Here is a 19,092-nt window from a genome sequence, read left to right on the forward strand (position 1 = left end):
TTGTTGTAGTTATATTTGGGTCGTCGATTTCGGGTCTTTGTGTTATTTTAGAATATATTTGGTTAAGTTAGGTTAGGTCAGGTTAGTTTAAGAGATTAATCTTATTTGCCTGCTGGTTTGCCAAGTATCGCCTGAGGTGTTAGGTTAATATCACCAAGATTGTCCTGTTGATATAAAATATGCCGACCTCATCAGTATTAAGTACTAGCCGTCTCATCACCTCCCTAAGTTATTCTCTAAAGTCCATCCGTGAAGTATATAAATAGCCACGGTCACACACACACACACACACACACACACACACACACTCTACAACACACACACACACTCTACAACACACACACGCACGCACACACACACACTCTACAACACACTGGATACTACACTGCATACTACATTAACTCAATATACTCCACACCATATACACTACACAGTACACTACATTATACTATACACCACACCACACCACACCACACCAGCTCCTGCCACACTATCATATTATAACACCACCTAGGTTCGCAGGTGTGTGTGTGTGTGTGTGTGTGTGTGTGGGTATACCTCAACGTCTGTTTGTCTGTTTGCTTAATTACAAAGAAACACCTTTGAAGATTCGTCAAACTCAATGTAGGTTTATCATATACATTTGTGGTCATGTCAGAGGTCAGTATAAACATGGTGAGAGCAGCAGCCAAGTCATCCCTACCCCAGCTTAGTTCACTTGATGATTAAACCGTCTATCGCTACTTACATTAGGTTAGGTTAGTGTTAGATTAGTTAAACACTGGTTTGGAAATAGAGTGGAACAAGTTACCAAACATCATCATTCACTCGAGCACGCCAGGTAGTTTCAAATATAGGCTGGACAGACATATGGGCGATAGGGGTTGGGTGTAAAGGGACCTGCCTAGTATGGGCTAATAGGCCCACTGCAGTTTCCTCCATTCTTATGTTATGTTAAGTTAGATTATATTAGGTTAGGCTAGATTTTTTTTTACGGGAATTAGCCCAACCGGGCACAGGTCGAACGACCCACAACGCAAGGGGCCGAAAAAATAAGAATAAAAAGAAATTAAAAATAGAAAGGAAACGGGTTATATTAATAACACCACGAAGATGTTATTATAGGTTAGGTTATGTTGGGTTTAACTAGTGCTTTATTATGTTAGGTTCAGTTAATAGTATACAATTGGATGGAAAATAAAATAACAAGTACAGTAGGTCGGAACCCCTCTCTCCGTTCCGGGGACTCCACGAATTTCCGAGAGTGATTGCGTCATGCTCAGAGCGCGTGGCGAGCGGGGAGGCCGGCTAGCGGGCAGCTCAGTGTGCTAGTGCGCCCTGATTGGCTACCACAGTCATGTGACTGCGTGAGTTGTCTACGATTCGCTGATCTTGCAGCCATCTTCTCTCCTCTAGTCTTACCATGCGGTAAAGTTCGTCGTGTGGTGTCTTGTAGAAACTTACTTCTCCATTCATTGCTGTTTTCACTATCCTATACTGTGTTGTACTGTACTGTTCTTGGATACAACCGGCCAAGAATACCGTTAATTCAGTATTAAACCGTGAAAAGTGATTACAGTTACGGATACTGTACAGACAATGTGAAAGGCTGTACGTACAGTCCATAGCAGTGAACAGTGTGCCCACTGTAGCCTAGTGTGTACAGTGTACAGTGATTGTACAATGCAGGAAGCTACAGAAAAAATCCCTGGCACCAAGGTGAATAAAAGAGGCCCAGTGAATAGACTCACATTAAAAGAAAAATTAGAGATTCTGAAAAAACTGGAAAATAGAGTGCCTGTAAAAGTCTTAAAGGAGGAATATAAAGTGGGCATGTCCACCATTTATGACGTGAAATATGCAGCAGAGAAGCTGAGGAGACAAGAACAAAAATCTCTTTTAGAGGCAAGTTTAGAACCTACCCTCTCCAGAACTCGCTTGGGTAGCGTAAGGTTTGCAAAAGTTGATGCTGCAGTGTATGACTGGTACAAACAGCAGCGGGCCAGTGGTATTGCCCTTCGCGGCATTGACGTCCGTGAAGCCGCACAGCGATTTGCAATCTTGCTGAACGTACCTGACTTCCGTGGGAGCTTTGGGTGGCTCTATAAATTTTATAAAAGGCACGGGATTAATACCAAGCGAGTGGCTGGCGAAATTGCTCCTGCTGATGTGGCGACGGTGCAGCAACTTCAACAACTCATGCGTGACAATGACATACAAAAGTATGAAATTTATAATGCTGATGAGACATGCCTCCACTGGAAGTCAATGCCTAACAACACCATGGCATCCCGGCACGAGAGCAGCACCCCTGGACTAAAGGCCAGCAAGCAGCATGTGTCAGTGCTGTTGTGCGCCAATGCTGCTGGTACCCACAAGGTAAAACCCTTAGTGGTGGGAAATGCCCAGAGCCCCAGGATGCTGCATAATTCTATGGATCAGCTTCCTGTGTCGTGGTGTAGTAACAAAAAGTCCTCGCTCACCCGGGAATTATTTGTAAGCTGGTTCCTCAATGATTTCGTCCCTGCAGTCCGACACTTTCAGATGACAGTCCATCGCATTCCTAGACATGAAGTCAAGGCCTTGCTCATCCTTGACCCTCAGCCTGTCCACCGCTCTCAAGATGAGTTACAAAGTGCTGATGGGCGGATCAGAGTGAAGTTTTTGCCGCCCAACACTGCCTTACTCATACAGCCCATGGACCAGGGCGTCTTTCTGGCCTGCAAACAACATTACAAGCGCCTCTTCTTGAATGACGTTCTGGCTGTGGAACCAGTGCCAGAGGGGGAGGAAGACACACTGCTGGCCAGAACACTGCAGAACATCAAGGACTACAACATCCGGGATGCACTGTACAACCTAAAGGCAGCCTGGGACAAGATAACAGAGACCACAGTCAGGAATGCATGGAAGAAGCTCCTGAATGGGGGTGGTGGTGGTGTTGGTAGTGGTGCTGCAGAAGCTGTGTCACAGCAGGAGGATGCAGCCTTCGAGGGCTTCGAAGTGGAAGAGGCCCAAAGTCTTTTCCGTTACAGTGGTGACACTGCCGTGACCGAGGACGATGTGGCTGAGTGGTTGATGGACGTTGTTGATCATGGCTGCCTCCTCACCCAGGAGGAAATAGTTGCTGGTGTCCTCAGATCCTATGGAGAAGGACAGGAGGAGGAGGAAGAAGTGGAGGAAGTTTCCAGCATCATTAATCTCAGAGAGGTGAGGGCACACCTAGACGCCCTACTGAATTTTACGGCCGCCACTGATCTCCTCCGCTTAATTCCATTTTACCAGATCCTTCGGGATGTAAGAGCAGTTGTTATTGACGAGCTGCAGAGGAGGACCAAAAAGAAACAGAGTAAGATTGGGGACTACTTCCCAAAGGTCACCAAGTGTACAACTGATGTCTCCAATGTCAACTGTCAGCCAAGTACCAGTGGTGACAGTGTTTTTGGCCTCAGCCCACAACCCTCAACTTCAAAGATGTCAGACCTACCACCTTTACCATCACCACCACCACATTCACCTTCACCTTCACCACATGGTAGTGTCACCACTTGGTCTGCCTGCATCACAAGCTCAAGTCTACAGCATCTACTAGTGAGTACAGTATAGTGTATGCAGTAGTATATCTTTTTATATTTACAATATACCTGTGCAGTTGTGTCATGGCTAGTATTAAGCAATACGCTTCTCCAGGTGGCTCGGGAAATACTGTACCATAGCTCAGTTTTTATAGGACGTAATTCAAATAACCGCTTCCACAATCGTTACTGTTACAGTTTTTGACAACGTTATACTTTTTGGGGGAAGTGGGGTGTTATTATCATATAAAAAACATGTACAAAGACAAAAACTAATGTACTTTGAAAATCATATAGAGGGCTTCAGAAGCACAAGGCCGCAAGTGTCACCGCCGTGGATATTGAGTTATTGGTACCAACGTATTTTCTAAGTTTAATTCTGTCTTGTGAAGCTTGAATTTGTGGCCTTGCTCAGTACGTCAGCACGCGTTCGTCACACAAGGCCGCAAGTCTCACGCACCGCGTCCCTTTAACTGCATATCAGCCAATGACAGGCGAGCTTCTCTCACTCTGCTAGCTGCCTCGCTTTGTCGGTCTTCAGTCTTCGCGTCCCCGGCTACTTTCAAGTTGTGGCAGCGTGATTGCTTGGATTTATTTACTATTTACGACAGTTTTAGTTCATAAAATACATCATGGTTGATAGTGATCGTTCGTCAGTGTCTAGTGGCAATGGGAAGGGTGCTATTGACGAGCCAGGCCCATCACGGGGCTCGAAACGAGTGAGTAAAGTGGACACGTGGAAGCAAGTTAAAAACAAGCGTGCACGTGACTCAGGGAAAGCCTATGTGAGTAGAAACACTGGAAAACTTATGGCTGAGAGGAAAATAGGGCCCCCGTGCCGTGATGGGTGTTTTGACAAGATAACGATGCCAGTGATAGAGGAGGTGTTCAAGAATTTTTGGGCCCTGGCATCCTATGATAAGCAAACAGCATACCTGCTGTCGCTCATGGATTCCGTGCCCGTGAAACGCCGCCGAAAGCCGCAAACAGACGACGCACCAGCAGCCCGATCTCAGACTGTGCTGTATAAGATTGTGTACAAAGGTGACGACCTTCCAGTATGTAAAAACGGGTTTCTCTCCATCTTCAACATTGGGGAGAAGAGGGTGCGAAACGTTATCAAGAAACTTACGCTCACTGGCACCCCCATACCTGACAAACGTGGTAGGCATGAACCTGGCAGCATGATCAAAGGACTGGCTGCCGAGTGTGTTCGTGAGCACATACGGTTGGTGCCTAAGGTTTCCTCCCACTACACACGTGCTAAGTCCCCTAACAAGAATTATCTCTCGACTGAGTTAAATATGAGTCAGTTGTACGAGTTGTACAGAGCCTTCATGACAAACAAATATCCCACTGTGGAGAAAGTGAAGCTCAGTTATTATAGAAATGTTTTTAATACTGAGTTTAACATAGGCTTTGCTCCTGTTCGGGTGGACACGTGTAGCACGGGCGATCTTGTTTGTGGAAAGATTTCTACCTACCAAGAAGAAGCAGAGGCCTACTACGCCGATGTCAGGGTTAGTACCCTATAATAGTATATTTTCACTTGTTTATTTTATTATTATATAATAATAATAAAAAATTCCTGTTTAACACATTAAACACCATGCACGTACTTTGAACGGGGGTGCGCGCGCATGTATGACACTCATAAACAAAACCTTACAACAAATATCTTCAAAAGTAAACAAACCCTCGTCCACATCTTTGTTGGTTGAGGAATAACAAACGAAAAACTTCAGGGGCTTGTTTCTCACTTTTTAAAACACAGCACTTGCGGCCTTGTGATTCTGGTGCTGGTCAATTAATCACATTCGAGTCTTCAGAAGGTACACAGTGATCACACTACTTACTACCCGGGTCATGCTTATACTTAACTATAGACAATATTATTACTAAAACTTATTGAAAACTTACTTAAATTCAATAATTCTTTCTTAAATACAAAGCTACTTACTTAAAGGGAAGACTTCATACTTACACTTACCTAAACTGTACTGGGGGGTAAGCTAAGCTGCCTAATCTTTAGGCTAAGTTAACCTGTCAACTAATCGAATACCTAGAATTTGACTTTAAACTAAGCTAATCTCACATAAACTTAAGCCAATCTGATTGATAACCCAACTATTTAATTTCTAAGCTAAACTAACTTATACTTTAAGTTGTCGAAGCAGAGAGAGAGAGAGAGAGAGAGAGAGAGAGAGAGATCCCAGTATCCTCCACCACTTGGATCATTGCCCATTTACCACGCCCACCACCACCACTGCCACGCCCACCACTACTACCACCATCACTGCCACGCCCACCACTACTACCACTATCACTGCCACGCCCACCACCACTACTACTACCACGCCCACCACCACCACTACTACCACCATCACTACCACACCCACCACCACTACAACCACCATTATTACCACAACTGGGAGGGTGAGGAGATTGAAGGGAGCCCAGATAGTGTGATGATCCTGGCTTGCTTTAGTGGTACAATGGGTAGGGAGGGAAGGGCTGTTCTTGTTACCTAAAGTCACTACAATGAATGAAGACCCAGGCATTAAGGCTCTAGAGGCCCGGGAAGACCCCAGAAGTGAATAAATATACTAATGAGAATAATATTGATAATGATACTACTACTACTACTACTAATAATAATAATAATAATAGCATATGTACTGTATGTTCAGGCCCTCTAACCAGTTCCTTGATATTTGTAACCTCGTCGTCACCAGTGTACAGAAACTTCCTTATCAGACTGTCTCGACCTCATTGAGAGACAAAACACAAATCGTACTGTGCGTGATAATGAATAAATGGTCATACTAGAGTGCAAGGCTTTCTGTTGACCTTTGACCCTGACCTGAAGGTAATTAGTGAGGGTCGTGACTGAGCATGGTGGTCACTGGAGCGAGGTGGTGGTGGTTGATACCATTTCTTAAGGATGTCGTTAAGCTCACGGAAGCGTAGTACAATCTTTATCAATGACATTTGACCGTGACCTTTGACTGATGATAATGATCAGAATGCTTTAGTAGTTTATTATTAGTCTTAAGCCGATCACCCAATGATATATCGTCATCGGGTGTCAACTATAGATGATAGTACAAAGCTGATGTTGTGATATATCACTTCACCCTTGAATAATAACTAAGTGTCTTTAAGCAACTGCAATAAGTCATCCAAAAATAAAACTCTAGAGAGATATTGTAAACGAACATAACCGATTCAGTATACTTAGAGATTTCTTAGACATAATGATTAATAAATAAACAACAAGTTCATTTCGCAGCTGCTTTGGGACACCGACGGAATTCTGTGTTTAGGAACGGAAACCATTCGTCATTGGAGTGATATTTCGCATGCAGTGGTGGAGGTCATGTCAGCAGGCAAAACTGCTGTCTCGGCATGAAGGACTGACCTGCATGACAACCACACTACCACGGGGTCCCAACGTCGCCAAGGCTTGTATGTTAAATTTGACTTTTGAAATCTAAATGTGAGAGCGCTTCTAACGGGTTTCTTTAACCTACGACACAAAGATGGATCCTCAAAGTTTCCGACATTAATTTTCAAAACGTAATGAGATATGGCTAAGTATCTGTCTCACTTAAGTTGCGACACAAAACTGGATTCTCAAAGGTTCTTAAAGCATACGATTCACTAATGCTTCGACACAAAGAGGAGTTTCTCGGTCTCACATAGTAGGTAAAGTTGACTACTAACTGTTGCTGTGAGAGGCATCGAACCATCTCACTTAATATTATGGATTCTCAAAGATCTGTGCCGTGTATGCAAATTAAGGCCATCATATACATATGTAGAGCCTGTGTGCATGTATTCTGAATATATTTCTCCAAATATACATACATGGACGTGTGGCATTTTAATTAAGCGAAATGGTACACGTACTCGTATGTATGTATGAATGTCCACAAGTACATGTAGATAAATAAATATGAACACTTGACGACACGCTTTGAGGGAGAAGAAAGGAAAAGAGGAGGAGGAGGAGAATGAATAGGTGTAATGATGAAATAAAATGTAAAAAATAAACGACAGGCCAGGCACCCAGAGTATGGATATACTTTAAGTCGAACGAGCGATATATCCTCGAACACACTCAATAAAACTAGTGTTGTCTAATATGTTAATTGCAATTTTGGGAATAATAATAATAATAATAATAATAATAATAATAATAATACTGTATTGTTATGTTCAACTTGGGGAAAGTAAAGAAGGTCGAGTGTTGCCTCCTTGTACACCGAAGGCTTGGCACAGTCACGCCTATGGGACCCACGTTCCACCATATACTATAATTTGCTCGTTTGTGTTACTGTGGACGGACTGGCAGGCCACTTATTATATACAGATAAGTCATAGTTAATTCCATCTCTGATCATTGTTATTTCACTGCATAAATTATTTTTAATTAAATTTTGGATGATAATTTTGTTGATTATTTTGTCAATTTGTTTTGCTGGTAATAATAGAGTTTATAAGAATTTTATTATATATATATATATAATGATGATAACTGTGGACCGATTATCATTATTAATGATAATTGGCTGGATATTGATTATATCAAGGTTTAATTGTTGAATTGTAAATACAGTAATTAAATTTATGCCCAATAGATTGTTATTGACGGTAATTAAGATAATTGCCTAATTAGTCATTAACTGGTTCAAAGAGTATTTAGCATTATTGATAATAGATGACATTATTTGTTTTATATGTTAGGAAATAGTAAAGGTAAGATATATGACCTGACTAAGAGAGAAGTACTAGTTATTTATATAATGACATCCAATTGGTTGAACCCCTTGAGTACGGCACAGTACCTAGGTCCTTGAGTACAATATCATCGTACTCAGGGGAACGGGACGTCGTACTGGAATTTAAAACGCCGTAATCAGAGTAAACTCATTGTACTCAAAGATTAAGTCGCCGTACTCAGAGGGCTAAGATATCTTATTTACCTAATACACTGTACTCCATAGGATGCTGTCAACGTACAGTACTCAATTCGTCAAGTATATAGCTGTCATAATTAGTGTACAGTGTGCTGTATCCACACCGCCCCCAAACGGCATGTAGGGTTTACAAGATGGGACACACACACATATAATAATAATAATAATAATAATAATAATACAGTATAGGTAAGCTGAAGAAGACTAGACAGAGTGTATTGACACGGGTACAATTAGGTGTAGAGTGTATTAATATGGGTATAATTAGGTATAGGGTGTATTAATATGAGTATAATTCATTAGGTGGTACTCGGGAAAAATGGCACCGGAAAAATTGCTCAACAAATTTCACTTGGAGCTGACGAACCCCCAATGAGCTGCGGCGTGCATAGTGTGTTGTCAGTGTTCGTTTGAAGCTCCTGGGCGGTGCATGGACGACTGTATAAACGTGAAAATTTCACCTCTATGGAAATCATACAGAGTAATAAGGGTGGTCAGAAACTCTGCTACAATGGCTACAGTTTACACCAAACAGTGGTCGCGGGGTGAAGTGATCCGTTGGAGATGTGTTAAGCGGACACTTATGTAAAGCTGCCTTAGTCACATCTGTTGATAATGAAAATCCACAGCCAGTCAAGGATCACAACCATGATGCTGACCAGAATGTTGTTGAAGCAGCCAAATGCAAAAACCAAATGAAAATCATGGCAAAGACTACCCAAGATAAACCTGGTCAAATATATGCCAAAACTGCTTCAGCCATGGAACAAGAGGCCCAGGATCATTTCGTTTCCCAAGAACACTGTAAGCGACTGATTCGTCATCACCAAAATGCCAATGAACCTCGTGATCTGGCAACACCCAAGGAACTTATTACCTCGGGCGACAACCGGTGGACCAACACCGTTACTGATCTACGACAATGGTCTAGACAGTGACATCTTTGATCAGGTCAGTGGTTAAGCCATCTTCCTCTCCTGCTTTGCCCTTACTCATACCTTTCAAAGCTTTCTTTACTTTCCTCTACTTCCAGGTTGGTTGGACACAGCCTCTCAACTATCTGCCGATTCATTTATGTATGAGTTTTCACTAACATACGCTAGAATGTTTTAGTTAAAGGTAATAAATGTTTTATGTTATGACGTTGATATAACTCTTAAGTAAGTTTCCGTATCAAACGTTATAAAATTTTAGCGAAAACATGACAATACAAATTAATGTGCCATTTTTTCCTACTCTGATGATTATGCCTTTTTCACGTGCCATATTTTTGCTACATTCATAATTAGGTGTAGAGTGTATTAATTTGGGTATAATTAGGTGTAGAGTGTATTAATGTGGGTATAATTAGGTGTAGAGTGTATTTATGTGGCTATAATTAGGTGTAGAGTGTATTAATGTGGCTATAATTAGGTGTAGAGTGTATTAATGTGGCTATAATTAGGTGTAGAGTGTATTAATGTGGCTATAATTAGGTGTAGAGTGTATTAATGTGGGTATAATTAGGTGTAGGGTGTATAAATACGGGTATAATTAGGTGTAGGGTGTATTAATGTGGGGGGTGTAGAGTGTATTAATGTGGCTATACTATAATTAGGTGTAGAGTGTATTAATGTGGGTATAATTAGGTGTAGAGTGTATTAATGTGGCTATAATTAGGTGTAGAGTGTATTAATGTGGCTATAATTAGGTGTAGAGTGTATATAATGTGTGTATTAATGTATAATTAGTGTAGGTGTGGAGTGTATTAATGTGGGTATGTGGCTAGGTGTAGAGTGTATTAATGTGGGTATAATTAGTGTAGAGGAGTGTAGTGTTAATGTGGCTATAATTAGGTGTAGAGTGTATTAATGTGGGTATAATTAGGTGTAGAGTGTATTAATTTGGGTATAATTAGGTGTAGAGTGTATTTATGTGGCTATAATTAGGTGTAGAGTGTATTAATGTGGCTATAATTAGGTGTAGAGTGTATTAATGTGGCTATAATTAGGTGTAGAGTGTATTAATGTGGCTATAATTAGGTGTAGAGTGTATTAATGTGGCTATAATTAGGTGTAGGGTGTATAAATACGGGTATAATTAGGTGTAGGGTGTATAATTAGGGGCTGAGACGTAATAACCGTGGTTGGGGTAGGTAACCATGGGTAGGATGCAGCAGAAATAATTAAGGACAGCAGTTAAGAGACCAAACGAGGCTATCAGAGCGTAGTTAAGACGGTGCATGAGGTGTTTAGAGGAAAGTAAAGTCTCGTGAGAACAATTTTGAGTGAAAAGTGAAGAAGAGAGAAGGTAAAACTTCACTTGCCGTCAATAGTGTGAACAGACATCAAAAGTTCAATAAATGAATCATGTAATTAACAATAAAGTCAAGGTATGAATAAAGCGTCGAGTCAGTGGCTGTCTCATACACACACACAAAACTTCCAAAAACAATTTCCCGAGGATAATTTTGATCAGGCAATTAAGTTTTCGTAAAATTCTCAGTTCTGCTAGATTTAACTAATGAAAATTTAACAAGAGACGCCAGCCACTCCCCCCCCCCCTCCTCTCTCTCTCTCATGCTGCTGTTGGCAATTACCGTTTCAACTGGCTGCGTAAGGTTAAATTGTAACGATTATAATCCAAGTACGAATTTGTGAAACTTATTTTTGGTGGGGTGGTGGGGAGGGTTGGGGAGTTGGGAGGGGGAGGGGTTGGAGGAGTGGGAGGGTTGGGGTGGATTGGGGGAGGGTGGGGGAGGGGTTGGGGGTGGAGTGGGGAGGAGTTGGGAAGCCGGGGAGTGGAGAGGTGGTGGAGTTGGGGGGGGTGGAAGGTAGTGGCGTCGATTTTTAAAGGAAGCGAGTCGATGGCTGAATACGTCACGTGGTGTTGTTGTTGACGTCTGATCATAATAGACACGTTGTTGTTGTTGTCCTGAGGCATCACGCTGAGTTTGGGAGAACGGCTGAATGTAGGTAACTGATATCTGTGGGTTTTTGTTTTCCCACATCTTTTCATATTTCAGTTTTATCTTTAAAAAAAAATTAATATTATACAGTTCTAAGTTCTCCTGTCTTCCTTCTCTTCTCATAACCGACCAATTCGTCCATTCGTGAGCATTCCCTTCACTATAACCATAAGAAGGAAGGAACGGAAGGAAAGAGGTAGGGAGGGAAGAAATGAAAGGTAGGAAGGGAGGGAATGAAGGATGGATGGGATTAGGAAGAAGTGAATGAACACACACACACACACCATAAAGACAACGATTGAATATAAACCATTATATATATATATATATATATATATATATATATATATATATATATATATATATATATATATATATATATATATATATATATATATATATATATATATATATATATATATATGGGCGCAAAATTACAGGAGCCCAAACTTTCCGCTATTATCAAAACATACGATAAATACCAATTTCCGCTCAAACTTTTCGCTATATTTCAATGCTAGGGTTTGTACCGCTATTTAGGCGAGACAATACGCACTACTTGGCAACTCTGATTAGTCTCTTCAGTGAGCACATGGGTGCAGTGTGTAAACTTCTCTCACGCGGACTAGTCGTTTTTTTGCGTTTTGTTCTGTGTTTGTGCCTCAATATCTCTGTAATGGGAAGTGGTACAGAGCTGGGAAGAGACACAATTGTTGCTATTATAACCCTCTATAAGGAGGGTTATAAGTGTAAAGATATAGCCACTCGTGTGGGAATAGGAGTGCGCCAAGTTCAAAAGTGGATCAAGAAATTTAGAGACGGCAGAGGTGAGGATATTCCTACCCCCAAGCCTCGCTCTGGTAGGCCAAGGAAAATACAAAATCGTACTTCCAAGGTTATAAAGAGGCAGTTGGATAAAAATCCAACACTCACAGCTCGAAAACTGAAGGAAAATAACCCTGCACTGCTCCAGGACGTGTCTGTAAGATGTATTTCTGATCATTTACTCAAAGATTTACAATATCGCAGTTGTTGTGCTAAAGTTCTTCCCCTCTTAAGTGCAAAAAATGTACGGGATCGCATTGCTTTTAGCAAGAAATATAAGGATTGGACCCTAGAAGACTGGGAACAAGTCTTGTGGAGTGATGAGTCAACGTTTGTGGTGTCATCTGGCTGCAGGTCCAAGCGTGTCAGGCGTCCCAAAGGATCGGACCCAAATGACCCCCGCTACACAGCTAAAGTTGTAAAGCATGCTCCAAGTGTTATGGTGTGGGGATGCTTTGCATTTGGTGGAGTTGGCAATTTAGTATTTTTTGAAAAAAATGAGAGTGTAAATCAGCACAATTATTTCGAGTTATTGTGTGATAACCTGCCTGAAAGCTTTGAAAAGTGTAACGCTAGCTGGTTTATGCAAGATGGAGCTCCTGCTCACACAGCTCGATCTATTATCCAGTGGTTAGAGGACTGTGGTGTAGATTACTTCAAAAAGTGGCCTGGGAATTCACCAGACCTAAATCCCATAGAGCACGTGTGGCATATCATTAAAAAAGAGCTTCAGGATCGTGACGCTTCGACAGTAGCGAAGCTAAAAATAGAAATACAGGATATTTGGGATAATATCATTCCCCAACACGTAGAAAAACTGGCAAGATGCATCCCACAACGTTTGGAGAAGGTTATCAAGCTTATAGAGGAAAATCGCTTGGCAAATAAGGTACGTCATGAGCCCTTTAAATATCTATTTAAATGTCACAATTGTTTACATTCGTCTTGCGCCCAAACTTTCCGCTACCACTGTATATATATCTCATGTAGATCCACAATGAAAACGTGGATAAGATAAATCTTGATAAAATCACACGGGAAAAGGGAAACAACGGAGCACCTTAGCTTTCGTCTCTGAAGATGTCTTGAATAAAGACGAAATCTAAGGTGCGCGTGATCCAGGTATATGCTGATAGATAACCACAAGGAAAAAGATAACACGAAAGCTCTTGGGAACTTCGTTTTTTTTCCTTGTGGTTATCAGCATATATATATATATATATATATATATATATATATATATATATATATATATATATATATATATATATATATGCCACAGGTATAATATAATTCCCTCGTCTTATGTTACAGACTGATGATCGGCAGTGGGGGGGGTGGGGTGAGGGACAGGGAGGAAGGAGGAAGTTACCGGGTACAGAGTGGAGGTTGGCCAGTGTTAAAAGGGTTTAAGTCGTCATCGTATTCAAGGACTGGAAATCGTATGGTTAAGTCATCGTCCTCAAGGGGCTAATACCGTACATAAGAACACAAAAATGGCGGAAACTGCAGCGGGTCTATTGGCCCATTGTACTCAAGAGACTACAATGTCGTGCCGTACTCGAAGGTTTAAAAAAAATAATTATCAAAACCAAACCAAAACACACTGCGAAAAAAAAAATAACGAAAAAACACAATACCTATTTTAATCTGTTTTTGATGCTGTTGTAGACAAGACGTGGAAGACGAGACGAAGGAGAATGTTGTTATCGCTGAAGAAGCCACGTTACTCTCCCCTTGTCATAACTCGAGATATTGGGAGCAGGATGTTTTGAACGGTTAGAGATTATTATGATACAAGAAAAACATCGTGACTGGGTCTTCTACATAATATTATATATGATTTAGGAAAAACACTATGGCAAGAAATTCCACAGTAAATTAGACATATTTAGATTTCGGCTTGAAATAGGTAAACACTGGTTTGGAAACAGAGTAGTGGATGAATGGAACAAGTTACCAAATATCATCATTAACTCGAATACGCTGGATAGCTTCAAACATAGGTTGGATGCTTATATGAGCAATAGGGGTTGGGTATAAACGGGACTGCCCAGTATGGGCCAATAGGCCCGCTGCAGTTTCCTCCATTCTTTGTTCTTATGTAGTGTTATTACGAGGTTATTAACATGTGATTGAGTAAGGTCAACATCAGGTCACACGCAGCTGGGGTCAACATCTCTGAATAAACACAGACGGATTAACGAACCTAACCTAACCCTACCTAACATTAACTTCCTTCAACCTAACTTAACTAAACGCAAACCCAATCCATCGTAACCTAACCTAACCGACAAACTCCCTCACACAGAAACAGGTAAACATTGACGCCATAAACAGGTGTTGCCAGATTGTTGATATGTTACGTTATATAATACCTGGGGGACATGACACCTGCTAAAGACTGACAACATCTCGTCTGAATTACTTAAATATCTGATGGTATGGTCTTAACTGGTCGTGTGAACTTCCAATCAGGATCAAGGTACTTGCGCTCTCGTCCAATCAGCATCGAAGTGCTTGTGGTGGCAACCAATCAGCATAAAAGTGCTTGTATTCTCGTCCAATCAGCAGTGTAAGGAAGGATGCATGAGAAGGAAGAAGGGAAGGAAAGAGGTAGGGAGGGAAGAAATGAAAGGTAGGAAAGGAGGGAATGAAGGAAGAATAGGATTAGGAAGAACTGAATGAACACACACACACACGCATTAAGAGAGTGAGAGGGTAATGTGGTAAAGGAGAAGGGGGGAGGGGAAGAGGAGGGGTGGGGGAGGAGGGTGCGGGTGAGGGGGGTACGGGTGGTGGAGGAGGGGGCTGCGGGTGGGAGAGGTGATTAAGGTAACCACAGGTGTACAGTAAAGCAAGGTCACCTGGTCCTGAATTCCTTCTTTGTTCTTCTCTCTATACCATCCCCAATTATCCTTTACCACTTGACCTGACCTGACCCTCTCTCTACCTAGAATTCCCTCAGGTAGAGAAAGACTCCCAGGTCATACACCCTCGTGACCTGACCACCTGACTGACCCCCTCTAGAGCGAACAGGTGACCTTTGACCCTCCGGAGTAGTGAGGTTGTAGACGGTACTTTCTTCATTAATGCCAGAATTATATATTGCAGACTCCTTATTTTCTTATGTTCTTATGTTACTCATTTACTTCACCCGATCTTCCCATGGACACGCTGAACATATCAAGTTTATTCTTTTTCTGTCTAACAGGAGGCTTCTTATGCCAAGGATCAATACTTATATTGCTATGTTGGAGAGGACAGTCCGTTATGAAACCCCCACATAATGGACGACAGTATACTGTATGATACAGTACTCGACAATGAAGTTGGCTGGAAGGGGGGCGAGTGACTACTGCTCTGGCGGAAATTTATCCTAGTCCCCCACCACCTGTGAGTTAGTCAGTTGTTGTACGTCTGGCAGGGTGTTGGCGTGCCTCGTGATGGTAAAGCTTTGCTGTACATGACATTAGTGTGTGCACTTATCAGTCATTTTGCATCATGGTGCCCACCTCCGTTGACGGTGCAAGCACCCTCAGTGTCAAGACCTGATTGAATTACTCAGAATAGGCAAATTGTACCCCAAGCTTTGCCAATAAAGTTGTTAAACCTTAAAAATCCCTTGGCTGTAAAGCCTCGCTGTGCGCGCTTGTCTCACTTTGCCTTCTGGCGCCCTCTTATACGACTATGGTGGGGAATTGTAACATATCCAAGGAACAGATCGCGTTTGTGATCGATCTGTACAAGGCAGACAGGTCAGTGAAGGAGATTGCGAAAAGTGTTGGTGTGAGTGAGAGATCTGTACAACGTTGGATCAGGAAATTCAAGGATGGGGGAGAGGTGGCAACACCGTTCCACGCTCCACGCTCTGGGAGAGCCAGGAAAATTTCATCACGTTCTCTAATAGTAATCAAAAGTCAAATTGAGTCAAATCCAAGATTAACTGCAGGAGAATTAAAGGAACTGAACCCCAGGATCTTCGGTGAAGTCTCAGTTCGGACTGTTCACCGGCTCCTCCACGACGACCTCAAGTATCGCAGCCACCGCCCCCGGAAGAAACCACTCATCACCCTTAAGCAGCAAGAGCATAGGGTCGCTTTTAGTAAGAAATATCAAGCGTGGCCTGCGACCAAGTGGAGACACGTATTATGGAGTGAAGAAGCAACCTTCATTGTAGCGGGCAGCAAGACGGACAACGTTTACCGTCAGGAAGGTGGTGACGCTCTCAACCCAAGCAACACTGGCTCATTAATGGTGTGGGGTTGTTTTGGTTACTATGGTGTAGGAGACTTGATTGTGTTGCCAAGAAATCAAATACTTAATCAATACAAGTACTTGGAACTATTGTGTGATTATTTGCCTGGGTCATTTGAAAAGTGCAATGCCCACACGTTTATGCAGGATGGCGCACCTTGTCACACCGCCAAGTCAGTAGTAGGATGGCTTCGTGATTGTGGTGTGAACTTTATTGAGGACTGGCCAGGCAACTCACCCGATATTAACCCAATTGTGAACCTTTGGGCCATCATCAAGCGACGTCTACGCCGGAGAGATACATCGTCAATGACCAAACTCGAGGCAGCCATCCGTGACGAGTGGACTAATTTAGACCCTCAGCTCCTCATGAACTTGGCTGAGACTGTTCCCGGACGTCTGCAGAAGTGTATACAGAGGAAGGGGAAGGCCATTAACTGGTTGGTGAGTACAGAACACATGTTGATATTTATGTAATTTTTTGTTTGTTACAAGTCCGATATGCACGAAACTCCCATATAACGAACTATATAAAAGTGTTAGTCCGTTATATTGAGGTCTGTTATATATGAAACCCTACACCGATAGAACGCAGAGGGTCAGCGTAGATGGTGTTAAATCTGAGTGGGGCCGTGTAACCAGTGGGGTTCCCCAGGGGTCAGTACTAGGCCCACTCTTGTTCATAATCTACATAAACGATCTAGATACAGGGATCAGCAGTGACATAAGCAAGTTTGCGGATGACACCAAAATAGGGAGGCAAATTAATTCAAGGCAGGATGCAAATGCATTACAGGAGGATCTAAATAAACTGCAGGGGTGGTCTGAAAAATGGCAAATGAAATTCAACACCAGCAAGTGCAGCGTACTTAATATTGGAAGAACAAATACTTATAATGTATACAGCCTTAACAACATCAACCTAGAGAAGTCGACTTGTGAAAGAGACCTAGGGGTACTTGTAAGCCCGGACCTACGGCCTAGAAAACAGTGCGTTAATGTTCAAAATAAGGCAAACAGAGTATTGGGTTTTATATCTAGAAGTGTAAGTAACAAGAGTGCAGAGGTCTTATTGCAACTATATCTTGCGCTAGTCAGGCCGCACCTCGATTATGCGGTTCAGTTCTGGTGCCCCTATTATAGAATGGATATAAATTCACTAGAGTCGGTGCAGCGAAGAATGACAAAAATGATTCCGGGACTTAGAAACCTTCCATATCAGGATAGGTTAAAGAAACTTAACTTGCATTCCCTAGAAAGACGAAGAGTGCGGGGAGATATGATAGAAGTATTTAAGTGGGTGAAAGGAATCAATAAAGGGGATATAGATAAAGTTCTTATAATATCCGAGCAGGATAGGGCTCGGAACAACGGATTCAAGTTGGATAAGTTTAGGTTTAGGAGGGAGATAGGAAGAAACTGGTTCACAAACAGGGTGGTGGACGAGTGGAACAAGCTTAGCAACTTTGTAGTAAGTGCGGGAACTCTAGAAAGTTTCAAAAGGAGGCTAGATAGATTCATGGATGATAGAGAGTGGTAGTAACTCTCGACAGGAGCTGCCATGCATAGGCCAACCGGCCTATTGCAGACTCCTTATTTTCTTATGTTTTTATGTACATAACGGACTATACAACAAATGATGGTCCGTTATATCGAGGAGGGTCCATTAGATGTGAACCCTTTGTCTAGTAGACTACAGTATATGAGAGAGGATAGTTCGTTATATGGAGGCTTCACTGTAACAACAACAACAACAGCGGTAGTGGATACAGTTGTTGTTGTAACAAAGCTTCCGGCGCTTATATAAACAATAACAGGGACCCGGATGTGACGTCACAGCCCTCCCGCCATATCTCCCTCCCCTCTGTCTGTCTCCCATTTTTTTAATTATCTCATATAATTTTTTCTTCTCATTTTCCTTCTTTTTCTTAAGGAATTATTGTTTTATATCCCTTTCACTGTTCCATCTTTTTGTCTATTATTTATATTTATTTATCATGTTGTCAGTTTACTAAGACGGTCGGTCGTTTATTGTTACGACCAGGAGCCAAAACTTGCCCCCTCACACTTGGTAACAACAAACACCCTTCTCACGTCTGTCCTGGACCAAGAAGACTCGAATACAGGATGAGTGATATATGCCTACAACACACACACACACACACACACACACACTCTCTCTCTCTCTCTCTCACTCTCGGCAAAACAACGTCGGAGACCCATCGGCAGAAGTCAGACCTTCAAGTGGTTCTCGCGGTTCAAACGTTGGCTGAGGATTGCGAACGTTCTGATCGGCCCTGAAGCAGCAGAAGTGACGAAAATGTTGAAAAGGTGCATCAGGTCTTCCACGAGGACCGTCGGCGAACGATTAACAACATCTGCAGCATCGTTGACCTATCGTTTGGTTCATGCCAACGTATTCTCTCCGAGGAACCCAACATGAAGCCCAGCGATGCCAAATTCGTGTCCCGCTGGCTGACCAGAGGCTCACTGTGTGCAGGGACCT

The 19,092-nt window shown here is 42.2% G+C and overlaps 1 protein-coding gene across 1 annotated transcript in view; it reads left to right on the plus strand.

The window, feature by feature from the left end:
- Positions 1-1,359: 1,359 nt before the first annotated feature.
- LOC121863017 overlaps positions 1,360-19,092 on the plus strand; it is a 71,808-nt gene continuing 54,075 nt past the window's right edge. The window contains exon 1 of the mRNA XM_042361478.1: positions 1,360-3,591. Within this exon, the coding sequence (XP_042217412.1) occupies positions 1,684-3,591 (1,908 nt within the window). The 5' untranslated portion in view covers positions 1,360-1,683. The remainder of the gene's footprint in view (positions 3,592-19,092) is intronic.

The sequence above is a fragment of the Homarus americanus genome, unplaced genomic scaffold (assembly GCF_018991925.1).
Source record: "Homarus americanus isolate GMGI-L3 unplaced genomic scaffold, GMGI_Hamer_2.0 scaffold40248, whole genome shotgun sequence".
Classification (NCBI taxonomy): Eukaryota; Metazoa; Arthropoda; class Malacostraca; order Decapoda; family Nephropidae; genus Homarus; species Homarus americanus.